We start from the raw sequence: 27,150 nt of genomic DNA on the forward strand, positions 1-27,150 counted from the left end.
AGGTTTTGTCTCACCATGGGTGATGGTTGGATTCGCGTATATAGTCGAAGGAATGAGCGTTACACCGAGGCCTGTACTCTGGAGTGGGATCGATTTGGAGGTGGGGGGTCTATCATGGTCTGGGGCGGTGTGTCACAGCATCGTCGGACTGGGCTTGTTGTCATTGCAGGCAATCTCAATGCTGTGCGTTACAGGGACGACATCCTCCGCCCTCATGTGGTACCCTTCCTGCAGGCTCATCCTGACATGACCCTCCAGCATGACAATGCCACCAGACATACTGCTCGTTCTGTGCGTGATTTCCTGCAAGACAGGAATGTCAGTGTTCTGCCATGGCCAGCGAAGAGCCTGGATCTCAATCCCATTGTGCACGTCTGGAACCTGTTGGATCGGAGGGTGAGGCCTAGGGCCATTCCCCCCAGAAATGTCCGGGTGAGGGCTAGGGCCATTCCCCCCAGAAATGTCCGGGAACTTGCAGGTGCCTTGGTGGAAGACTGGGGTAACATCTCACAGCAAGAACAAGCAAATCTGGTGCAGTCCATGAGGAGGACACATTATTTGTTCAAGGACACATTATTACATTTATGTTAATCACATGTCTGCAGAACTTGTTCAGTTTATGTCTCAGTTGTTGAATCTTATGTTCATACAAATATTTACACATCTTAGGTTTGCTGAAAATAAATGCAGTTGACAGTGAGAGGACTTTTTTCTATGCTGAGTTTAGTAAGCTACAGTTTAGTGTTTCTCAACCTCTGGTCCGTGGGCTGGTACCGATTCCTGGGCTGTTGCTAACTGGTCCCTCAGATGGTTGGCTGAGCTGACATGCATTTAGTAAATTCTTAAACTTACCATCTCTGGTACATTAATGACATTTATGTTACAAACTCTACACTGCAAATTTGGTTGACCTTTTGGTGGCAGTTCGTGTGACTGCTATTTTGGTCAGAACAGAGTTTGGAGACATTGTACTTTACAGCGCTTTTAATTTTTTACCTTTATTTCAACTTTATTTAAACAGGTAGGTTAGTTGAGAACAAGTTCTCATTTACAACTGCGACCTGGCAAGATAAAGCAAAGCAGTGCGATACAAACAACAACACAGAGTTACACATGGAATAAACAAACATACAGGCGGTGTCAGGATTTGGCCAGGGTTGTTCCGGTTTTTGGTCACTAGATGCCCCCATTGTGCCTTTTGACCTTTTGTTTTCCTTGATCCCCATTATTATTTGCACCTGTGCCTCGTTTCCCCTGATTGTATTTAAACCCTTTGTTTTACTCAGTTCTTTGCTCTGTGTTTGTATGTTAGCACCCAGCCCTAGTACTCTGTGAGCTCTTGTTGATCCCGGTGGACTCTCTTGTGGAGTTCTGTTTTTTGTTCTTGTTTGTTTGTTTTTGAGTATCTTTTGAGGCTTTTTGTGTTGTGCCTTCCACCTTGTGGATTTGCCTTTTTGTCTTGGAGGATTGCCTTTGTTCTTGTGGAATTCCTTTTGAGGTTGTGGAGTTACATGTTTTCCTGAAGAACTTCACTTTTTACTTCATTAAATACACCGTCTCAAGTACTGCTGTGTCTGCCTCATCTTCTGGGTTCTGCTGACTATTTGTGGCTCAGTTGGTTTAGTGACTGTTTCTCACTCCGGAGACCAGGGTTCGTAACCGGGTCCTGACAGGCGGGGCTTTACCTATCAATGCCTTATAGATGACCTGGAGGCAGTGGGTTTGGCGAAATATATGAAGCGAGGGCCAGCCACCGAGAGCATACAGGTCGCAGTGGTGGGTAGTATATGGGGCTTTGGAGACAAAATGGATGGCAATGTGATAGACTTCATCCAATTTGCTGAGTAGAGTGTTGGAGGCTATTTTGTAAATGACATCGCCAAAGTAACGGATCGGTAGGATAGTCAGTTTTACTAGGGTATGTTTGGTAGCATGAGTGGAGGATGCTTTGTTGCAAAATAGGAAGCCTATTGTAGATTTAATTTTGAATTGGAGATGCTTAATGTGAGTCTGTAGTTGTCCACATATTCTAAGTCAGAACCGTCCCGAGTAGTAATGCTGGATGGGTGGATAGGTGTGGGCAGCGATCGGTTGAAGAGCATGCATTTAGTTTTGCTTGAATTTAAGAGTAGTTGGAGGTCACGGAAGGAGAGTTGTATGGCATTGAAGCTCGCCTGGAGGTTAGTTAACACAGTGTCCAAAGAAGGGCCATAAGTATACAGAATGGTGTCGTCTGCGTAGAGGTGGATCAGAGAATCACCAGCAGCAAGAGTGACATCATTGATGTATACAGAGAAAAGAGTCGGCCCGAGGATTGAACCCTGTGGCACCCCCATAAAGACTGCCAGAGGTCCGAACAACAGGCCCTCCGATTTGACACACTGAGCTCTGTCTGAGAAGTAGTTGGTGAACCAGGCGAAGCAGTCATTTGAGAAACCAAGGCTGAGTCTGCCAATAAGAATGTGGTGATTGACAGAGTCGAAAGCCTTGGCCAGGTCGATGAATAGAGCTGCACAGTATTGTCTCTTATCGATGGCGTTTATGATATCGTTTACGACCTTGAGTGCAGCTGAGGTGCACCCATCACCAGCTCGGAATCCAGATTGCATAGCGGAGAAGGTACGGTGGGATTCTGAATGGTCGGTGATCTGTTTGTTAACTTGGCTTTCAAAGACCTTAGAAAGGCAGGGTAGAATAGATATAGATCTGTAGTAGTTTGGGTCTAGAGTGTCTCCCCCTCTGAAGAGGGGGATGACCGTGGCAGCTTTCCAATCTTTGGGGATTTCAGATGATACGAAAGAGAGGTTGAACAAGCTAGTAATAGGGGTTGCAACAGTTTTGGTGGATCTTTTTAGGAAGAGAAGGTCCAGATTGTCTAGCCCTGCTGATTTGTAGGGGTCCAGATTTTTCATCTCTTTCAGAACATCAGCTATCTGGATTTGGGTGAAGAAGAAATGGGGGAGACTTGGGCAAGTTGCAGTGAGGGGGGCAGGGCTGTTGACCGGGGTAGGGGTAGCCAGGTGGAAAGCATGGCCAGCCGTAGAAAAATGCTTATTGAAATTCTCAATTATCGCGGATTTATCGGTGGTAACAGTGTTTCCTAGCCTCAGTGCAGTGGGCAGCTGGGAGGAGGTTCTCTTATTCTCCATGGACTTAACAGTGTCCCAGAACTTCTTGGAGTTAGTGCTACAGGATGCAAATGTCTGTTTGAAAAAGCTAGCCTTTGCTTTCCTAACTGCCTGTGTATATTGGTTCCTAACTTCCTTGAAAAGTTGTATATCGCGGAGGCTATTCGATGCTAATGCAGTACGCTACAGGGTGTTTTTGTGCTGGTCAAGGGCAGTCAGGTCTGAAATGAACCAAGTCTATATCTGTTACTGGTTTTTTTTTTTTGAATGGTGCATGCTTATTTAAGATGGTGAGGAAAGCACTTTTAAAGAATAACCAGGCATGCTCTACTGACGGAATGAGGTCAATATCTTTCCAGGATACCCGGGCCAGGTCGGTTAGAAAGGTCTGCTCGCTGAAGTGTTTTAGGGAGCGTTTGACAGTGATGAGGGGTGGTTGCTTGACCCCTGACCCATTACGGACGCAGGCAATGAGGCAGTGATTGATCGTGGTTGAAGACAGCAGAGGTGTATTTGGAGGGCATGTTGGTTAGGATGATATCTATGAGGGTGCCAGTGTTTATGGATTTGGGGTTGTACCTAGTGGGTTCATTGATCATTTGTGTGAGATTGAGATTATCAAATTTAGATTGTAGGATGGTCGGGGTGTTAAGCATGTCCCAGTTTAGGTCACCTAACAGCACAAGCTCTGAAGATAGATGGGGGGCAATCAATTCACATATGGTGTCCAGGGCACAGCTGGGGGCAGAAGGTGATCTATAGCAAGCGGCAACGGTAAGAGAAGGTGGATTTTTAAAAGTAGAAGCTCAAATTGTTTGGGTACAGACCTGGATAGTAAAACAGAACTCTGCAGGCTATCTCTGCAGTAGATTGCAACTCTGCCCCCTTTGGCAGTTCTATCTTGTCAGAAAATGTTATAGTTAGGGATGAAAATTTCTGGGTTTTTGGTGGTCTTCCTAAACCAGGATTCAGACACGACTAGGACATCCGGGTTGGGAGAGTGTGCTAGGGCAGTGAATAAAATAAACTTAGGGAGGAGGCTTCTAATGTTAACATGCATGAAACCAAGGCTTTTTACGGTTACAGAAGTCAACAAATGAGAGCGCCTGGGGAATGGGAGTGGAGCTAGGCACTGCATGGCCTGGATTAACCTCTACGTCACCAGAAGAACAGAGGAGGAGTAGGATAAGGGTACGGCTAAAGGCTAACGAATTGATTGTCTAGTTCGTTCAGAACAGAGAGTTAAAGGAGCAGATTTCTGGCACGGTAGAATAGATTCAAGGCATAATGTACAGACAAAGGTATGGTAGGATGTGAGTATAGTGGGGGTAAACCTGCGCATAGAGTGACGATGAAAGAGATATTGTCTCTAGAAATATAATTTAAACCAGGTGACGTCACCACATGTGTGGGAGGTAGAACTAAAGTGTTAACTAAGGCGTATTGAGCAGGGCTAGAGGCTCTACCGTGAAATAAGGCAATAATTACTAGCCAAAACAGCAATGGACAAGGCATATTGACGTTAGGGTGAGCCATGTGTAGCCGAGTGATCATAGGAGTCCAGTGAGTGGCTTCAGGCAGCGCTGTATGCTGACATCCTCTACTATTTTGCGTGCTACCTACTCATTGATGCCGATGCACCTGTGGATTGAATCTATAGCTGCTGTGTGTGTGGACTTGACCACGAGCCCCGCACACTACGGACGGCCTTGACACAATGACCTACTGTGAACCAGATGGAACCAGAGCGGAGGCCTTTTAGGGTACTGGGAGGGTGAAACTCATTCACCCTTCCCTTAGTTAAGTGAAGTTAGCCTACACTGTCCTACCAAGCAAAAAGGCAGTAACTACTCATTTGGTCGAAAATTAAGTAGTCATTTCTGCATCATTTAAATACATGCTTAATCACGTGGACAAGTATCCTGCCTCTATTGTATTGTGTTTCGGAGAAAACTGGCAGTAACTACATATTAGCTGCATATTAACCGCATATTAGCTCCATATTACCAGTAACTGCAAAAAGTTATTGTGAAACCAAGGTAAATGGTAGTAACTGAACTTACTGCCCTTTAGCTTGGTTTTAACCTGCCTTTGGCTGTAGTTAATGCCTTTTACCTTGGTATCATATAATTTTATTCTGATAGTGATACAATCGAACCTGTATGACACTGACTGACAGCTACACACATGCATTGCTAATCTAGGGACACAACATCATGGCACAAAATGATGGTTGAACTTGCCCTGAAACCCCTACACCCAGACACTTGTAAGAACTATCTAAGTAGATCTGAGAACGTCATTAATTAGCTAGCTAGCGAGCATGGACTAACAATGCTACTGTCTCCCATAAGAGAAGATCATCAATGGATACTAACTTCAATCTATTACCCATATAATTAATTATATTCTGAAATGTCAGCTGATGGTTTCTTTGAATCAGTACACAACACACACAATTTCTAAAAAATTTAATAAAATGTTATATAAAAATTAAATGTAACTATTCAGCATTTTATCAATTGTAGCTAAATGTCATTTGTGTCCTCTTATGAATATGAAAATATAAATATGTTTAAAATTAATTCTTAAAGCTGTAATTTATTCAACATTGTCTATGTAAGTGTCATTAAAGCAAATACAAATAATTTCATTTGCAATCTCATGGTCATTTTTTATAATTAGTATTACCCTTCGTCATACTTCTAGCATGTTCCAATGTATCATTATATATTACAAGATAGGTCATCATTTTATGTAATTTAAACAATTGCAGTGCTGCTTTTCACATTTATTATTATAGCAAGACATGGGCTACTTGTAAAACACAGTATGTAATGTGACTGACGCAGAATCTACAACTCCAAGTAAATGCAACAGGTATCTTAGTGGAAGAAACACAAAGGATGCAGTTTCAACTCTGTTACACTGTCAGTAATTACACTGCTCTTTTATTAATATCATACATGAGAAGTATATTAGTGGTCCTGTAGCTCAGTTGGTAGAGCATGGCGCTTGTAACGCCAGGGTAGTGGGTTCGATCCCCGGGACCACCCATACGTAGAATGTATGCACACATGACTGTAAGTCGCTTTGGATAAAAGCGTCTGCTAAATGGCATATATTATTATTATTATTATTATTATAAGTATAGTAAACTAACAAATGAAAATGTCAGATACTGCTCTTTGCTTTGGTATTACCCTGCAATTTGTAACATATCATGCTAAGGAAGAAGGCAGTAACTGCCATTTACGGGTCAAAGGTCATGTCAGAGATCAAGGTCAACATGAATAAAACATTTACTCATAGTGAGACAACAAATCACCACATCTTCAATGCTCCCTAGAATTCATTTGTCTGGACAATTAAAAAAAATGTTTTCTAATTTCCACACTATGAGCAGTTACTGCCTTTTTGCTTGGTATGGCAGTACACCTCTCTCATTTTATCTGCACCAATAGCCAATGAAAACCGGAGCGAATTCCATATAGCCATTGGACTGCAATTAGCGAGACATTGTGGATTATAGCTACTATTCTGGCTCAACACTCCCAGATCACATGAATCACTATTGTTCCTCTACTGGCTTTGGCTTCAACAAAATGTTCAACTTTTAAAAACGTAGCTTTTTCCCTTTGTAAGGGTTTTCCTCCTCTTCATCTGAAGAGGAGAGGTGAGAAGGATCGGAGGACCAATATGCGGCGTGGTAAGTGTCCATGGTTCTTTAATTAAGAAAATCTCAACATGAACACAACTGATACAAAAACAATAAACGTGGAACGAACGAAAACCGAAAAAAGTAAAAGCACAGACACGGAAACAAAAACCCACAAACAAACAGTGAAACCCAGGCTACCTAAGTATGATTCTCAATCAGAGACAACTAATGACACCTGCCTCTGATTGAGAACCATACTAGGCTGAAACATAGAAATCCCCAAATCATAGAAAAACAAACATAGACTGCCCACCCCAACTCACACCCCGACCATACTAAATAATGACAAAACAAAGGAAATAAAGTACAGAACGTGACACCCTTTTTATATTTTTGGACTTGTTGAATTGGAACTTTAAGATATAGTTCAAATAAAGACTACTGTGTGTGTGTGTGTAGCCGATATGAAATGGCTACCTAGTTAGAGGTGCACACTAGTAGCGTTCAACTGGTGATGTCACCCATTCTGAGACCTTGATGTAGTTGTGTCCCTTGCTCTGCATGGGCTGTGGCTTTTGTGGAGCGCTAGATAACGATGCTTCGTGGGTGAAGATTGTCGTTGTGTTCAGAGGGTCCCTGGGTCAAGCCCAGGTTGCAATTTATATTCCAAATAAATCAATTAATTGACTGGTCTAGTATCTTTAAAAATAAAATAAAAACTTTGAGAGTCCTTACAGAGGGAATATTCATTAAGACTGTACACCTTTTCATTAAAAGGTGTTAGTTAGCCTCTTGGGTGGCGCAGTGGTTAAGGGCGCTGTACTGCAGCACCAGCTGTGCCACCAGAGACTATGGATTCGTGCCCAGGCTCTGTCGCTACCGGCCGCGACCGGGAGGTCCGTGGGGTGACGCACAATTGGCCTAGCGTCGTCCGGGTTAGGGAGGGCTTGGACGGTAGGGAAATCCTTGTCTCATCGCGCACCAGTGACTCCTGTGGCGGGCCGGGCGCAGTGCACGCTAACCAAGGTTGCCAGGTGCACAGTGTTTCCTCCGACACATTGGTGCAGCTGGCTTCCGGGTTGGATGCGCGCTGTGTTAAGAAGCAGTGCAGTTTGGTTGGGTTGTGTATCGGAGGACGCATGGCTTTCAAACTTCGTCTCTCCCGAGCCCGTACGGGAGTTTTAGCGATGAGAACATATAATAGCTACTAAAACAATTGGATACCATGAAATTGGGGAGAAAAAGGGGTAAAAAAAAGACAAAAAATAAAGATGTTAGTTAGACAGAAAAGGCTTGATGAACAAAACTGGGAATCTGGGAATCTGTTCCATGATCAAATCAATTCATATAACCTATCCATTGATTTAAAAAAAATGGATATAACTTATTAATGATTTCTCTCCTATGTGGGTCATCATATGCTTGGACAGATCTTCCTTGTATTTGATGGTCTTCCCACAAACGGAGCGGGTTTAGGATTTCTCCACGTGGCGGACATGGGCCTACAGTTTACAGGTGGAGTTGTAGCGTTTTCTGCAGAAGCGCCATTTCCACTGGTTTAGAGTCAATCTCTCCATTATCCACAGTCTGGGTTTGGGGAAGTCAAGGACTGAAGTGGGTCCTCCTCATCACATTCACTCCAAATATACCTCTGCTGTCTTCAACCAGGATCTCAGCGATCACTGCCTCATCGCCCGTATCCGCCACGGAGCCGCAGTCAAACGACCACCCCTCATCACTGTCAAACGCTCCCTAAAACACTTCTGTGAGCAGGCCTTTCTAATCGACCTGGCCCGGGTATCCTGGAAGGACATTGACCTCATCCCGTCAGTTGAGGATGCATGGTCATTCTTTAAAAGTAACTTTCTCACCATTTTAGATAAGCATGCTCCGTTCAAAAAATGCAGAACCAAGAACAGATACAGCCCTTGGTTCACTCCAGACCTGACTGCCCTCGACCAGCACAAAAACATCCTGTGGCGGACTGCAATAGCATCGAATAGCCCCCGTGATATGCAACTGTTCAGGGAAGTCAGGAACCAATACACGCAGTCAGTCAGGAAAGCTAAGGCCAGCTTCTTCAGGCAGAAGTTTGCATCCTGTAGCTCCAACTCCAAAAAGTTCTGGGACACTGTGAAGTCCATGGAGAACAAGAGCACCTCCTCCCAGCTGCCCACTGCACTGAGGCTAGGAAACACGGTCTCCACCGATAAATCCATGATTATCGAAAACTTCAATAAGCACTTCTCAACGGCTGGCCATGCCTTCCGCCTGGCTACTCCAACCTCGGCCAACAGCTCCGCCCCCCGTAGCTCCTCACCCAAGCCTCTCCAGGTTCTCCTTTACCCAAATCCAGATAGCAGATGTTCTGAAAGAGCTGCAAAACCTGGACCCGTACAAATCAGCTGGGCTTGACAATCTCGACCCGCTATTTCTGAAACTATCTGCCGCCATTGTCGCAACCCCTATTACCAGCCTGTTCAACCTCTCTTTCATATCGTCTGAGATCCCCAAGGATTGAAAGCTGCCACAGTCATCCCCCTCTTCAAAGGGGGAGACACCCTGGACCCAAACTGTTACAGACCTATATCCATCCTGCCCTGCCTATCTAAGGTCTTCGAAAGCCAAGTCAACAAACAGGTCACTGACCATCTCGAATCCCACGGTACCTTCTCCGCTGTGCAATCTGGTTTCCGAGCCGGTCACGGGTGCACCTCAGCCACACTCAAGGTACTAAATGATATCATAACCGCCATCGATAAAAGACAGTACTGTGCAGCTGTCTTCATCGACCTCGCCAAGGCTTTTGACTCTGTCAATCACCATATTCTTATCGGCAGACTCAACAGCCTCGGTTTTTCGGATGACTGCCTTGCCTGGTTCACCAATTACTTTGCAGACAGAGTTCAGTGTGTCAAATCGGAGGGCATGCTGTCCGGTCCTCTGGCCGTCTCTATGGGGGTGCCACAGGGTTCAATTCTCGGGCCGACTCTTTTCTCTGTATATATCAATGATGTTGCTCTTGCTGCGGGCGATTCCCTGATCCACCTCTACGCAGACGACACCATTCTATATACTTTCGGCCCGTCATTGGACACTGTGCTATCTAACCTCCAAACGAGCTTCAATGCCATACAGCACTCCTTCCGTGGCCTCCAACTGCTCTTAAACGCGAGTAAAACCAAATGCATGCCTTTCAACCGATCGCTGCCTGCACCCGCATGCCCGACTAGCATCACCACCCTGGATGGTTCCGACCTTGAATATGTGGACATCTATAAGTACCTAGGTGTCTGGCTAGACTGCAAACTCTCCTTCCAGACCCACATCAAACATCTCCAATCGAAAATCAAATCAAGAGTCGGCTTTCTATTCCGCAACAAAGCCTCCTTCACTCACGCTGCCAAGCTTACCCTAGTAAAACTGACTATCCTACCGATCCTCGACTTCGGCGATGTCATCTACAAAATGGCTTCCAACACTCTACTCAGCAAACTGGATGCAGTCTATCACAGTGCCATCCGTTTTGTCACTAAAGCACCTTATACCACCCACCACTGCGACTTGTATGCTCTAGTCGGCTGGCCCTCACTACATATTCGTCGCCAGACCCACTGGCTCCAGGTCATCTACAAGTCCATGCTAGGTAAAGCTCCGCCTTATCTCAGTTCACTGGTCACGATGGCAACACCCATCCATAGCACGTGCTCCAGCAGGTGTATCTCACTGATCATCCCTAAAGCCAACACATCATTTGGCCGCCTTTCGTTCCAGTACTCTGCTGCCTGTGACTGGAACGAATTGCAAAAATCGCTGAAGTTGGAGACTTTTATCTCTCTCACCAACTTCAAACATCAGCTATCCGAGCAGCTAACCGATCGCTGCAGCTGTACATAGTCTATAGGAAAATAGCCCACCCATTTTCACCTACCTCATTCCCATACTGTTTTTATACTGTTTTTATTTATTTATTTTTCTGCTCTTTTGCACACCAATATCTCTACCTGTACATGACCATCTGATCATTTATCACTCCAGTGTTAATCTGCAAAATTGTATTATTCGCCTACCTCCTCATGCCTTTTGCACACATTGTATATAGACTGCCCATTTTTTCTACTGTGTTATTGACTTGTTAATTGTTTATTCCATGTGTAACTCTGTTCACACTTCACACTGCTATGCTTTTTTTTAGCAGTTGCAAATGAGAACTTGTTCTCAACTAGCCTACCTGGTTAAATAAAGGTGAAATAAAAAAAATAAAAAATAAAAAAAACTTTTCACACAAGGAAGAGTGAATATGGAGTCCTTGGTGTCAAAGAACCCTTGAAGCTGCTCTTCCTCGTGACGTGTCCGGAGTTCCTCCTTTCCCTCTGTAATATGTGTGGGCTCTTGGTCCTGCCCCATACTGGAGCTCCACTCCTTCTCACAGTTCTGCTCAGGGGAATCCTCATCTTCAGAGACAGGGAACTGCAGGGAGTCTGGGGGGGGGAGTAGGTTATGTATTCTATGCAGCCTTTACATGCCTCAGTTTGTATTCCATTTAAAAACGCTTTTCGTGATACTTTTTAATCAACGACGGTAAACAATTTCTTAACCTCTTGGTCCTACCTGGCACGCAGGCGTCCCATCTAGACATCTGGAAATGCAAATGCGCTACGCTAAATGCTAATATTCAAACGTTCATTAAAATACACATGCAGGGTATTGAATTAAAGCTACACTCGTTGTGAATCCAGGCAACAAGTCAGATTTTTAAAATGCTTTTCGGCGAAAGCATGAGAAGCTATTATCTGATAGTAACACCCCAAAAGACCCGCAGGGGACGTAAACAAAATAATTAGCATAGTCGTCGCTACACAAACCGCACAAATAAAATATAAAACATTCATTACCTTTGACCATCTTCTTTGTTGGCACTCCTAGATGTCCCATAATCACTATTAAGTCTTTTTTTTTATTAAATCGGTCCATATATAGCCTAGATATCGATCTATGAAGACTGTGTGATAAACAGAAAAAATAGCGTCTTATAACGTAACGTCATTTTTTTAAATTAAAAAAGTCGATGATAAACTTTCACAAAACACTTCGAAATACTTTTGTAATGCAACTTTAGGTATTATTAAACGTTAATAAGCGATCAAATTGATCACGAGGCGAAGTATATTCTTTAGCTGTCCGTCTGGAAATAATGTCTGGGTAATTCTCAACCAAAATATCCGGTCGGAGACCGGAAGAAATGCGTTGTCTTGCGTCTGTTTGACCAAGAAACAAATCGTAGGCAAATGACAAGACTCTAGACAACGTGTGGAAGCTGTAGGTATTGCAACCTCAGCCCCATTAAATGTGGTTCACCTTTATCAATGGGTTCAAGTCGCGCATGGATATATATTTCCATTTTCAGTGATCAGATTTTCCTGTGCTTTTCGATGAAACGCACGTTCTGTTATAGTCATAGCCGTGATTTAACCAGTTTTATAAACGTCTGAGTGTTTTCTATCCACACATACTAATCATATGCATATACTATATTCCTGGCATGAGTAGCAGGGTGCTGAAATGTTGCGCGATTTTTAACAGAATGTTTGAAAAAGTAGGGGGTAGGATTAACAGGTTAAACGGATACTGTGAGATTTAGGTTGTTTATCGACTTACCCAGAGTCAGACGAAATCATCATGGAATACCATTTCTATGTCTCTCCATGCAGTTTGGAGATTATTGAAGTTAGCATATCGTTAGTTTAGCGCAATTGCTGGGAGTCTCCTGGTATAGTAGCAGGGCTCGTCTCAAAAGCGGGGAATAGACCTTTAACTACTCCAAAATTGGGTGATAGGTAATTTATAGTCTTACCAAGCTATACACAGTAATCAATATTTTATACTTTTTAAAATTTCACTGGTAATCATAAGAAAATAGATTCTATCCACTTCCTCATTCTTTCCGCGTTATCGGCTAGAGATAATGTATAGAGATCACAACGTTCTATCTATCTCAATAGTGCTGCCCGTGCGCTCACATTCACCACAATGAGATAGATACAATATTGCGATCTATATACATCTCTATGCAATTCAACAATTGAAACGATTGTAATTTAGCAGTGGTGGAAAAAGTTCACAATTATCATACTTGAGTAAAAGTAAAGATACCCGAGTAGAAAATAACTCAAGTAAAAGTGAGTCACCCAGTGAAATACTACTTTAGTAAAAGTCTAATAGTATCCCGTTTTAAATGTACTTGTGGTGGAAAAATTACTCAATTGTTATACTTGAGCAAAACTACAAAGTACAAGTAAATGCTATACATCAAATTCCTTATAAACCAGACAGCACAATAGAGAAAGGTCACAATGTACTAGTCCAGGTTAGGTGCAATTTTTATTTTGGCCAGCAGGGTGTGCGCAAAGTTTTAGACTGATTCAATGAACCATTGCATTTCTGTTCAAAATGTTTACATTACATTTACATTTAAGTCATTTAGCAGACGCTCTTATCCAGAGCGACTTACAAATTGGTGCATTCACCTTATGACATCCAGTGGAACAACCACTTTACAATAGTGCATCTAAATATTTTAAGGGGGAGGGGGTGAGAAGGATTACTTTATCCTATCCTAGGTATTCCTTAAAGAGGTGGGGTTTGTGTCTCCGGAAGGTGGTGATTGACTCCGCTGTCCTGGCGTCGTGAGGGAGTTTGTTCCACCATTGGGGAGCCAGAGCAGCGAACAGTTTTGACTGAGCTGAGCGGGAACTGTACTTCCTCAGTGGTAGGGAGGCGAGCAGGCCAGAGGTGGATGAACGCAGTGCCCTTATTTGGGTGTAGGGCCTGATCAGAGCCTGGAGGTACTGAGGTGCCGTTCCCCTCACAGCTCCGTAGGCAAGCACCATGGTCTTGTAGCGGATGCGAGCTTCAACTGGAAGCCAGTGGAGAGAGCGGAGGAGCGGGGTGACGTGAGAGAACTTGGGAAGGTTGAACACTAGACGGGCTGCGGCGTTCTGGATGAGTTGTAGGGTTTAATGGCACAGGCAGGGAGCCCAGCCAACAGCGAGTTGCAGTAATCCAGACGGGAGATGACAAGTGCCTGGATTAGGACCTGCGCCGCTTCCTGTGTGAGGCAGGGTCGTACTCTGCGGATGTTGTAGAGCATGAACCTACAGGAACGGGCCACCGCCTTGATGTTAGTTGAGAACGACAGTTTGTTGTCCAGGATCACGCCAAGGTTCTTAGCGCTCTGGGAGGAGGACACAATGGAGTTGTCAACCGTGATGGTGAGATCATGGAACGGGCAGTCCTTCCCCGGGAGGAAGAGCAGCTCCGTCTTGCCGAAGTTCAGCTTGAGGTGGTGATCCGTCATCCACACTGATATGTCTGCCAGACATGCAGAGATGCGATTCGCCACCTGGTCATCAGAACTGCAGGGGAAAGGGAAGATTAATTGTGTGTCGTCTGCATAGCAATGATAGGAGAGACCATGTGAGGTTATGACAGAGCCAAGTGACTTGGTGTATAGTGAGAATAGGAGAGGGCCTAGAACAGAGCCCTGGGGGACACCAGTGGTGAGAGCGCGTGGTGAGGAGACAGATTCTCGCCACGCCACCTGGTAGGAGCGACCTGTCAGGTAGGACGCAATCCAAGCGTGGGCGCGCCGGAGATGCCCAACTCGGAGAGGGTGGAGAGGAGAATCTGATGGTTCACAGTATCGAAGGCAGCCGATAGGTCTAGAAGGATGAGAGCAGAGGAGAGAGAGTTAGCTTTAGCGGTGCGGAGCGCCTCCGTGATACAGAGAAGAGCAGTCTCAGTTGAATGACTAGTCTTGAAACCTGACTGATTTGGATCAAGAAGGTCATTCTGAGAGAGATAGCGGGAGAGCTGACCAAGGACGGCACGTTCAAGAGTTTTGGAGAGAAAAGAAAGAAGGGATACTGGTCTGTAGTTGTTGACATCGGAGGGATCGAGTGTAGGTTTTTTCAGAAGGGGTGCAACTCTCGCTCTCTTGAAGACGGAAGGGACGTAGCCAGCGGTCAGGGATAAGTTGATGAGCGAGGTGAGGTAAGGGAGAAGGTCTCCGGAAATGGTCTGGAGAAGAGAGGAGGGGATAGGGTCGAGCGGGCAGGTTGTTGGGCGGCCGGCCGTCACAAGACGCGAGATTTCATCTGGAGAGAGAGGGGAGAAAGAGGTCAGAGCACAGGGTAGGGCAGTGTGAGCAGAACCAGCGGTGTTGTTTGACTTAGCAAACGAGGATCGGATGTCGTCGATCTTCTTTTCAAAATGGTTGACGAAGTCATCTGCAGAGAGGGAGGAGGGGGGGAGGGGAGGAGGATTCAGGAGGGAGGAGAATGTGGCAAAGAGCTTCCTAGGGTTAGAGGCAGATGCTTGGAATTTAGAGTGGTAGAAAGTGGCTTTAGCAGCAGAGACAGAGGAGGAAAATGTAGAGAGGAGGGAGTGAAAGGATGCCAGGTCCGCAGGGAGGCGAAGTTTTCCTCCATTTCCGCTCGGCCTTCCGGAGCCCTGTTCTGTGAGCTCGCATTGAGTCGTCAAGCCACGGAGCGGGAGGGGAGGACCGAGCCGGCCTGGAAGATAGGGGACATAGAGAGTCAAAGGATGCAGAAAGGGAGGAGAGGAGGGTTGAGGAGGCAGAATCAGGAGATAGGTTGGAGAAGGTTTGAGCAGAGGGAAGAGATGATAGGATGGAAGAGGAGAGAGTAGCGGGGGAGAGAGCGAAGGTTGGGACGGCGCGATACCATCCAGTAGGGGCAGTGTGGGAAGTGTTGGATGAGAGCGAGAGGGAAAAGGATACAAGGTAGTGGTCGGAGACTTGGAGGGGAGTTGCAATGAGGTTAGTGGAAGAACAGCATCTAGTAAAGATGAGGTCGAGCGTATTGCCTGCCTTGTGAGTAGGGGGGGAAGGTGAGAGGGTGAGGTCAAAAGAGGAGAGGAGTGGAAAGAAGGAGGCAGAGAGGAATGAGTCAAAGGTAGACGTGGGGAGGTTAAAGTCGCCCAGAACTGTGAGAGGTGAGCCGTCCTCAGGAAAGGAGCTTATCAAGGCATCAAGCTCATTGATGAACTCTCCGAGGGGAGAATGTTCTATCAAGACTGACAAATATGTGCTTATTCGGGTTATTAATACATTTTCAAGTTCATTACTGTGCACTCTCCTCAAACAATAGCATGGTATTATTTTACTGTAATAGCTACTGTAAATTGAAATCTAAAAGCTTTCTGCCCATATCAGATATGTCTATGCCCTGGGAAATGTTCTTGTTACTTACAACCTCATGCTAATCACATTAGCCTACTTTGCTCCACCGTCCCGCAGGTGGGACACAGATCCCATAGAGGTTTTTAACCACTAGGCTACCTGTGCCCCATGTTCTCACAATGTTATTTTTATTACCTCCAAATAACCTATAATTTCCATTCTCAGACCGTTAATAAAACCTACCAGGAAAATGTTCAGGGAACCATAGTGAAGCGTTCTCAGAACACCCCAAAAACTTACGTTTCCACAACTTCCAAGGAAACAAATGTGCTAGCTGGGTAGCTAGCAACTCTTCTCCCACCCATTTCCTCCCCAAAATGTCCAAACTACACCTACTTAATAAGGTTTTCAATGTAAAAAATTGCTGCATATTCCTTTGGAGATATCCATAAAAGTTCAAACGACAATTGCAGGAATACCAGGAAGAAATCTTCTGTTTCAAACGCACAAATGCACACAAAGACTGCTGGATTTGGTTTTCAAAAGTTGCATAGATTGGTGACTACCAGTGTGTTACCAACAATTTTTCAGTGAGAATCGCCATTGGCTCCTTGATTTGTCGCTAAAAGTCACTAGATGACGTTTTGCCATTGCCGCGACGAAGTCACAGTACTAATTTGCCTTGCTGTGACACAACTGCGGTCCCTGGAGTAGCATTTTCGCCAGCTCTGCCACTGCACACCACCTCCCCTTGTCCTTCTCTGCCTGTGTGTGCACTGTTGCTCTGACTTCCATTGCACAGACAAGCTTCTCCTGTGAAAAGCAATCCTCGGTGTTTTGCAAGGCAGCCTGAAAAGTAGCTGAATTTGTTGCTAGCCTCTTTTACCAATACAAGTCACTGGATGGGCCTGAAAACTCGCTAAATATAGTAACAAAGTCGCTAAATTGACAACACTGGTGACGTCTTCTTTCTATTTGACTTTCATTTTACATTGTAGCCGAAGAAAATAAGAAACGTGGAAACAATTGCGCTTGTATGAAACGAGACTCTCATTGTCCACTAGCGCGTCATAAAGCAACATCAGAAGCAGCAAAAAATGTTGTGTTCAAAACCACTGGAAACTGGTGTAGCATTCAAAACAACTGGGAACTGGTGTAGCATTCAAAACCACTGGGAACTGGTGTAGCATTCAAAACCACTGGGAACTGGTGTAGCATTCAAAACCATTGGGAACTGGTGTAGCATTCAAAACCACTGGAAACTGGTGTAGCATTCAAAACCATTGGGAACTTGTGTAGCATTCAAAACCATTGGGAACTGGTGTAGCATTCAAAACCACTGGGAACTGGTGTAGCATTCAAAACCATTGGGAACAGCTGTAGCATTCAAAACCATTGGGAACTGGTGTAGCATTCAAAACAACTGGGAACTCGTAACTGGAATCTCGGAAATCTCTGACTTCCGACTTCTGGGAACTCTGAAGAATATTCCAACACAGGGAACTCGGGCCTCTTTCTAGAGCTCCGCATTTCCGACCAGAAGATCACTGATATCATGATTTTATGTAATATTTTTCAGAGTTTCCAGTTGTTTTAAACGCGGCGATGGAAACAAGAAGCAAAGCGTCACTAGCCACCTAATCATGATGATGCAAAATGCATCATATGAAGTGAAACAGAAGTGCTACTTTGCTTCTTGAAAGTCCAATATTTACACTACATTACCAAAAGTATGTGAACATCTGCTCGTCGAACATCTCATTCTAAAATCATGGGCATTTATATGGAGTCGGTCCCCCATTTGCTGCTATAACAGCCTCCACTCTTCTGGGAAGGCTTTCCACTAGCTGTTGGAATATTGCTGCTGAGACTCACTTCAATTCAGCCACAAAACCATTAATGAGGTCGGGCACTGATGTTGGGCGATTAGGCCTGGCTCGCAGTCAGCGTTCCAATTCATCCCAAAGGTGTTCGATAGGGTTGAGGCCAAGGGCTCTGTGCAGGCCAGTCAAGTTCTTCCACACCTATCTCGACAAACCATTTTTGTATGGACCTCGATTTGAAACAGGAAAGGGCCTTCCTAAAACTGTTGCCACAAAGTTGGAAGCACAGAATCATCCAGAATGTCATTGTATGCTGTAGCGTTAAGATATCTCTTTCCTGGAACTAAGGGGCCTTGCCCGGACCATGAAAAACAGCCCCAGACCATTATTCCTCCTCCACCAATCTTTACGGTTGGCATTATGCATTGGGGCAGATTGCGTTACCCTGGCATCCGCCAAACCCAGATTCGTCCATCTGACTGACAGATGGTGAAGTGTGATTCATCACTCCAGAGAACTCGATTCCACTGAAATAGCCAAATAGCCAAATCCACTAATTTGAACGGATGTCCATATACTTTTGGTGATGTAGTGTGGAAAACGTGACTGCTGAAATGCAAAACATTTTGGGACTGTATCAAATAAAATCAAAAATCAAATTTTATTTGTCACATGCGCAGAATACAGACCTTGTAGACCTGACCTGAAATGCTTACTTATGAGCCCTCAGAGTTGTAAAAAAAAATAGTAACACAATCAAATAAGATAATGGAGGTAATATGTACAGTGCATTCGGAAAGTACCCCTTGACTTTTTCCACATTTTGTTACGTTACAGCCTTATTCTAAAACGGAGTTAATCGTTTTTTCCCCTCTTCAAGCTACCCACAATACCCCTAAAAACAGGTTTTTAGGTGGGCTCAAAACAGGTGGGGCTCTGATTCATCAATGAAAACATGCATATATCTTGCGTGCTGCAATTTGATAAATACCAGTCATTTGTTGTGCATGCAAATCCTTAAATTTCCACGTACCCCAGAATGTTGTATGAAATTAACCACGTTTGATTAATGAGGCACCTGGGGCTTCATTTATAAACGCTATGTATGTACAAAATATATCCCAAAACATGTGTGCACCAGTTTTCCATTAAACGTTGTAATTTTGCAATCTAAAATAATAAAAAAATATGAATATATTTTCTATTATTTGTTTCATTTTCCATGATCGTTGTAGCATAAATTCCCCCCCACTGGGGTACACATATGTCAGTTCAACGTCTAGTTTTGATTTACATTTGGTTGAGTTGAATTGAAGTGAATTCAACGTATAATCAGCAACAACAAAATTCACAATGTCATAGCATTTAGGTTAAAAGTTGGGTGAAGATAGACGAAATGCCCTTATGTTGATGACTTTGGCAAATCCCAATAGTTTCCCACGTTGATTCAACGTCATTACATGTATTTTGTGGGTTGAAATGACGTTGAAACAACCCAGTGCCCAGCGGATCTATTTTTCTGACTGTGATGGTTTCATACTCTCGAAGTAGCCTATACAACCGATTATGATAGGCGACCATTCGTTAAATCACTCATTTAATTGGACCTACTTCACAGTAATAACTAGATACACCATTTCAAGTATTTTGATCTGTCGGTAAAACAAACAAAAAGAATGCCTGCAGTACAATGGTAGAACAGACAGTTCACCTTTTCCATTGACATATATAGGCTACGTCTGAATAGGCTACAGTCATTTCAAATATCTCGAGTAGACAATGTTTCAGAATTCAGTGGCAGTGCAGCATATTAGATTGTGGGAAAGCCCATGCAAAAATACATTCTACCAAAACGATTGATCAAATGTACCATTACCTTTTCTTTTAGGATTAGTAGCCTAATTCCATCAACTCCAAATGATACAGTAAACAAGGGAGTTGTGGTCACCATATAAGGTGAAACAATGGGCGTTTTTCTAGGCGGACACGAGTTATAATGCTCGTTCACAATATGAACAGGTTTAGGACAGGTCTGGTTTATAACGGAAACAAGCACATGCATGGCATTCGCAAAGTTTATACATCTCAATATTTGCATATGTACGCATTCTTTTCAGAAATGGTGTACACAGTTATTTAGTGTGAAATGTACGCAGCGTTTATAAATGAGGTTCCTAATCTCAACCTATTTTTAAACAATTGAGAAATGAGGTTTTCTGGTCATGCACGTCGATTTTGTTACCCCCCATCCACTGTTTCGGACGCAAACAGATTTCTTTCTCCCATCCAATTTGTCAGGGTCAGATTACAGTAGTGTAAATGGAGTAAACTGCACACAAGATGGCGCCATTTACCACTTTATAATGACCAAATCTGCGAAGAATTAGAATACCAACTAACTAACTATTAAATCTACAAAATGTGCATTTGATCAGCGGATGCATAATCTTAGTCAAGCTTAATCAGTGTGCTATAATGACAACAGGATATTGAATGAAACAAATAATTTACTGTAAAACCAAAAATCAAAAAATATGTAACAGGTTTACATAATCTCATACAAAATGTGCACTCATGCCTCATGAGTTTAGTACAGCTGCATTACCCCCATCATAAACCAACATATGAAATTGTAAACAAACTATGTATAGCTTTAAATGTGGTTAAAAAGTCCATGTCTTTCTCATTCCAGACTGCAGCTTTAAAATGAGGGTGAACATGATTTGCAGTGCGCCCAGTTCCTGTCCCTGTTGTTGACGACTGGGAGTTTCCCCACATACAGCTTGAAGGAAACACCGGAGGATGTCCTTTTCCTGATTCCTAAACCATGGAGAGTGTGTGTGTGTGTGTGTGTGTGTGTGTGTGTGTGTGTGTGTGTGTGTGTGTGTGTGTGTGTGTGTGTGTGTGTGTGTGTGTGTGTGTGTGTGTGTGCGTGTGCGTGTGCGTGTGTGCGTGTGTGCGCGTGCGCGCGTGTGTGTGTGTGTGTGTGTGTGTGTGTGTGTGTGTGTGTGTGTGTGTGTGTGTGTGTGTGTGTGTGTGTGTGTGTGTGTGTGTGTGTGTGTGTATGTGTGTGTGTGTAATTCTCTCCAATACCTGCTGTTAGGAATGTTACAGTGTATTTCCTTAATATGTTATTACACATGAGCTAGCCCACAATTTCTCAACCACGGTGACAAACAAGATACAAGCACACATCTGCATATCAATAGCCCTATGTTCACAATTTAAACTCACATTGTGAATTAAGACTGCAAATTCAAAGATCCCCTGCTTTCAAGGCAGAAGACATGTCAGCCAATAGTGCTATAATAGAGCCCCACAGTGGAGGTGTCATAATACCCATAAAACCTAGCAGTCAAACAGGGAAATGGTTCCAATATGTTTTACACCAATACCTTTTCCCATTGGGGATTTTAGAAACACTTCAAATAAGGGCTGTGTTTAGTTTAGGCTTACCCTGGTGGGACATTTTGATAACCATGTAAATCTCTCATGGACAAGGTGACTTTTATCAATATATTTGGCTCTGTTTACTCTCAGATTCAAAAATAATAATTAGCATCAAAGTAGACAATGTGCAAAACCACAAATCCCTGCAGGCTCCTGCACGTCATCTCTAGCTGAGACGTTTGCTAACAGGTATTGTGTCAAATTAAAACCTGCACAAAACAGTTCACAGAATTGTCCATTTAAAGAAATGTTTCCAATTTCTTCATTACTACATTTAGCTAACATTAGATAGTTAATCCAGATTATTACCTTTGTCTCGATTCAGCAGTCTCGTCCAGATCATCATGTAATTCTTTGTAATTCTTTATGATAGTCACATTTGCAGCTAATTAGCATTCCATTTGTAGTGGGTAAAACAGGCCAATATATTGATAAAAGTCACCTTGTCCTAGAGAGATTTACATGGTTATCAAAATGTCACGCCAGGGCAAGCCGACAAGAAACACAGCCCTTATTTGAAGGTTTTCTCAAATCCCCTATGGGAACATGAACGGTGGAAAAATGATTGGAACCATTTCCCAGTTTGACTGCTAGGTTTTATGGGTATTATGACTCATACTGTGGTACTCTATAGGGACACAGGGCTGCTGTCAACGGAGAAGGATGAAGCAACCAGTCTGCCTACGGAGGAATGAGCCTGACAGCTGGTAGGTAGAATCCTACTACACAACTCTACTAGGTCACATGGTTGCCTCCTTTACTATCCCTCTGATCCTCTTTCGCTCTCTCAAGCTCTAATTCTGTGCGTGTGTACAGTCATTGGTGTACACTGTACAGTGAGGGAGAGAGGAAGGGGGAGGGGAGAAATGGGAAGGAGGAGGAGCGGCTGAGTTGAGAGAGAGGAGAGGCACAGGGGGATCGGTCTGTGAGCCCAGCTCAACGACAGAGCGAGAGGTTGAAAAGAGTGTGGAGAGGAAAATAGTCACGGTCCTTATTCTCTGTCGGGCGTGGAGAAAAGAGACAAGGAATATACACACATTCCTTTTGAGAGAGAGTGAAGGAAGGAGTGATAGAAGAGAGAAGAGGACTAGATAGATCTACTACATCGAAGAACGAGCTATTCAGTGGACGTTGGCGGCTTTGCTGTCACAGGAAAGAGAGGAGGGGAGGGGGGAACAAGGGATCATGCTGGTCACGGCGGGACGGTGGAGTGTGTGTGCGAGGGTGTATCGTGGCGTCTGCATCGTGCTGAAGGAGTGTGTTTGAGGAAGAGAATTCCGGCGATTCAGTGCCATGCTATGGACTAGGAGCCAGCTGGAGTCTTGCTGAAGACATGGCCCAGGTAAAGAGAGGGATGTCACACACACGCACAGTACTCACAGAAGTAAATACCTGTATGCGGTTTACACACAAAGTAGAGCTTGGATGCAAATGCCCACATTTATCTCCATACATCACTACATACACTCATTATGTCACACACACACCAGCTCTATCATCAATATTCATGTTAGTTCCCACGATAGCCTCTGGGCACTCAGTCACAGAGCAACAGTGTGTGTGTGTGTGTGTGTGTGTGTGTGTGTGTGTGTGTGTGTGTGTGTGTGTGTGTGTGTGTGTGTGTGTGTGTGTGTGTGTGTGTGTGTGTGTGTGTGTGTGTGTGTGTGTGTGTGTGTGTGTGTGTGTGTGTGTGTGTGTGTGCATGTTTGGAGTATAATATTTAGCTGGTAAGAGAGCCACACATAGTGTGAGAGAAATACATTGAAGTGGAACAGCGTGCATTCTGGGCATGAATGTATGAGGGAGAGGCATCATTCTTGTTGGAGAAAGAGAGTAGCTGTGTATTTTTAGAAAAACTGCTGAAGCAAGACTTTGTATTCATAGCACGTGTGTATGTGTCTGTGTGAGAGAGGGAGAGCACTTTATTCTTAGTAGTCAAAGAAGTTTGTGTGAAAGAGAGACAGTGTACTTTCTTAGAGATAGAGAGACAGTGTGTGTGTGTGTGTGTGTGTGTGTGTGTGTGTGTGTGTGTGTGTGTGTGTGTGTGTGTGTGTGTGTGTGTGTGTGTGTGTGTGTGTGTGTGTGTGTGTGTGTGTGTGTGTGTGTGTGTGTGTGTGTGTGTGTGTGTGTTCAATGTGTGTGGCAGTGGAGCCTGGTGGAGAAATGGGAAGGACGGGCTCATTGTTTCTCCCTCCACCAGCTTCCACTAGTGGATGCGTGTGTGTGTGTCTGTGTGCGTGTCTGTCTGTTTGTGTGTGGGAGGGGTGGATAATTGTGTCATAGTGTAAAGGAATATTCTGTGAGACTTAATGGAGAAACCATGTACTCAGGGAGTGAGATGCATTGTCTTTCGAAGCCGCATTGTAACAGAGGCATGGACTCCAGGATGTCCTGTTCTTGGCTGGGCTTTGGACGGCTGAATGCTTTTACTATGATGAACATGTTTGCTCAATACAATACAGTAAATTATACCGTACTCTACTCTAGTGTGCTGTACTGCACTGAACTCTAGTCTACTGTACTATGCTGTATTTTATTGTACTCAACTGTATTCTACTTTTTTTCCTAAGACCCCCTTTAATGTCTGTTTGACCAAAAATCAAAGCCTTTGCTTATTCCTAATTGTTAGGATGGAAATATGTAAAACATTTACATTTGCCTTAATTTTAAAAACGACTACTCTACCGTTCGAAAGTTTGGGGTCACTTAGAAATTGAAATTTCTTCGTCCATTAAAATAACATCAAATTGATCAAAATACAGTGTAGACATTGTTGATGTTGTAAATGACTATTGTAGCTGGAAACAGCTGATTTATTTTATGGAATATCTACATAGGCGTACAGAGGCCCATTATCAGCAACCCTCACTCCTGTGTGCCAATGTTCCAATTACACCTTTTAAAAGGCTAATTGATCATTAGAAAACCCGTTTGCAATTATGTTAGCAGCTGAAAACTGTTGTCCTGATTAAAGAAGTAATAAAACTGGCCTTCTTTAGAATAGTTGAGTATCTGGAGCATCAGCATTTGTGGGTTTGATTACAGGCTCAAAATGGCTAGAAACAAAGCACTTTCTTCTGAAACTCGTCAGCATATTCTTGTTCTGAGAACTGAAGTCTATTCCATGCAAGAAATTGCCAAGAAACTGAAAATCTCGTACAACGCTGTGTACTACTCCCTTCACAGAACAGCGCAAACAGGCTCTAACCAGAATAGAAAGAGGAGTGGGAGGCCCCGGTGCACAACTGAGCAAGAGGACAAGTACATTAGAGTGTCTAGTTTGAGAAACAGACGCCTCACAAGTCCTCAACTGGCAGCTTCATTAAATAGTACCCGCAAAACACCAGTCTCAACATCAACAGTGAAGAGCCGACTCCGGGATGCTGGCCTTCTAATGATCAATTAGCCTTTTAAAAGGTGTAATTGAAACACAGGAGTGATGGTTGCTGAAAACGGGCCTCTGTAGATATTTCATAAAAAATCAGACGTTTCCAGCTACAATAGTCATTTACAACATTAACAATGTCTACACTGTATTTCTTATCAATTTGATGTTATTTTAATTGACAACAAAAAAGTGCTTTTCTTTCAAAGACAAGGACATTTCTAAGTGACCCCAAACTTTTGAACGGTAGTATATATATGTATATATAGCCTAGACTCTTAGCTTTCATTTGACACCACATTTGATGTGTTCCTATGTTAGTGCTCATGTGGCCTTTTACTTGGAAATGCCCTTTTCACAATCCAACCCATTGTAACCATAATGTTCAGTATTCATGTCACGACTTCCGCTGAGGTTGGCTCTCCTGCCCGTTCAGGCTGTGCTCGGCGGTCGTCGTCGCCGTCCTATTAGCCACTACCGATCCCTTTTCGGTTATCTGTTGGTTTTGTCTGATTGTTTTCACCTGTGTGTTAGTTAATTAGTATCTGTATATAATGTAGGTTGTCCCGCCCTTGTTTTGTGCGGGATTGTTTGTTTTTGTCATTTCGTTTCGGCTGTCGGTGTTTTTGTGTTTTATTTCTCCGGTTTGTCTGTTATTTCCTGTTTTGGATATTTTTCACCCTGTTTGTATTTTGGGTTGTCCGTGTTTATTGTTGTTCACCGGAGAATAAACCTCTATTCACTATTTGCTCTCTGCGCCTGATTCCACCCACCTTGACTAGTCGTGACAATTCAACAGTATGCCACTGCCAGCACACAATAAATCCCATTTGTGCTTGTAACACGCATACGCACACATTTACTCAACATGTCATATGTTATTATCAAGGCATAAAATGCAGAATTATGGGAAGGAATATCGTTCTATCAAAGGAAGGCTTTGCTGTTTCTAAAACAATATATTGCTTAATTTCCTGTTACAAAAGGAACAGGTTACTAGCAAACTTCGTGACAACCAACCCCATACTGTGTGACAACCAACCCCAGACGGTGTGACAACCAACCCCATACTGTGTGACAACCAACCCCATACTGTGTGACAACCAACCCCTTACGGTGTGACAACCAACCCCTTACTGTGTGACAACCAACCCCTTACTGTGTGACAACCAACCCCTTACTGTGTGACAACCAACCCCTTACTGTGTGACAACCAACCCCATACTGTGTGACAACCAACCCCTTACTGTGTGACAACCAACCCCTTACTGTGTGACAACCAACCCCTTACGGTGTGACAACCAACCCCATACTGTGTGACAACCAACCCCATACTGTGTGACAACCATCCCCATACTGTGTGACAACCAACCCCTTACTGTGTGACAACCAACCCCTTACTGTGTGACAACCAACCCCTTACGGTGTGACAACCAACCCCATACTGTGTGACAACCAACCCCATACTGTGTGACAACCAACCCCATACTGTGTGACAACCAACCCCTTACTGTGTGACAACCAACCCCATACTGTGTGACAACCAACCCCTTACTGTGTGACAACCAACCCCGCGATCGGGCTGGTTGTCACAAGTGGACAGAGTGTGTTTGGTGGCTTATACTCTATTTTGAAATATGATATGAGGATTAAAAAAAGGGCCCCCATTTCAACCCAAGACCTTCGTCTTTATCCTAATAATGTCTTGTAAGATTCACTGGTGCTGAGAAATACACACAAGAGTTAAAAAGGGTGACAACCTGGTCTCCCCTAAATAGCCTACTAACCAAAAAAGAAAGGAAGACAGAAACGAACAAACAAACAAAAAGACAGACTAACAAGCACAAATGAGAGCTGTATATTTACGGTACCTTATTGGTTGTAAATTCAAATCGGCATCTGGAGAGTTCCTCCACTACCATTATCCATGTGTGTGTGTGAGAGAGAGAGGTTTTTTTTATTTTTTATTTATTTGTTATTATAGTTGATTTTTTTCTTTGTATTATTTTATTACTATTATTGTTTTTTTTTATTATCATCAGTGAGAGAAAGAGGTTACTCTTTTTTGTGTGTGTGTGTGTGCGCTCGTGCGTGAGTGTATGGGTGAGTGAGTGAGAGAGAGAGAGAAAGAGAGAGAGAGAGAGAGCACGTGTCTGTGTGTGTGTGTATGCGTGTGTCTGTCCGTCCGTGTGTGACTAAGTGCGTGTGTGTGGCTTACAGTGGCCCCATCCCCGGTCCACTCAGTCTAAAAGCCTTATGCCTCCTCTCGTCTGCTGTTATCTCCTCTCATATCCTCCTGCGCTGACCACTCATATGAACTAATGGGCTCTGTGGAGGAGTTTGAAGAAAAGTGACTGTTGTGCATCTCCAATACATGACCCCTTACTTACTTATCCGGTATAGTGAACCCAGCCTGGAGTTACTTTTTCGAGGATAGGAGAATGGGGATGTGGATAGCTGAGGGTTGGGGACTGTGTGTGTGTGTGTGTGTGTGTGTGTGT

General features: G+C 43.8%; 1 protein-coding gene across 1 annotated transcript in view; it reads left to right on the forward strand.

The window, feature by feature from the left end:
• Positions 1-22,156: 22,156 nt before the first annotated feature.
• The window catches only part of arhgap23b (Rho GTPase activating protein 23b), a 73,821-nt gene continuing 68,827 nt past the window's right edge, over positions 22,157-27,150 (forward strand). The window contains exon 1 of the mRNA XM_046369279.1: positions 22,157-22,606. Coding sequence (XP_046225235.1) covers positions 22,598-22,606 — 9 coding nt within the window. The 5' untranslated portion in view covers positions 22,157-22,597. The remainder of the gene's footprint in view (positions 22,607-27,150) is intronic.

This window comes from Oncorhynchus gorbuscha, linkage group LG11 (genome assembly GCF_021184085.1).
Source record: "Oncorhynchus gorbuscha isolate QuinsamMale2020 ecotype Even-year linkage group LG11, OgorEven_v1.0, whole genome shotgun sequence".
Lineage (NCBI taxonomy): Eukaryota > Metazoa > Chordata > Actinopteri > Salmoniformes > Salmonidae > Oncorhynchus > Oncorhynchus gorbuscha.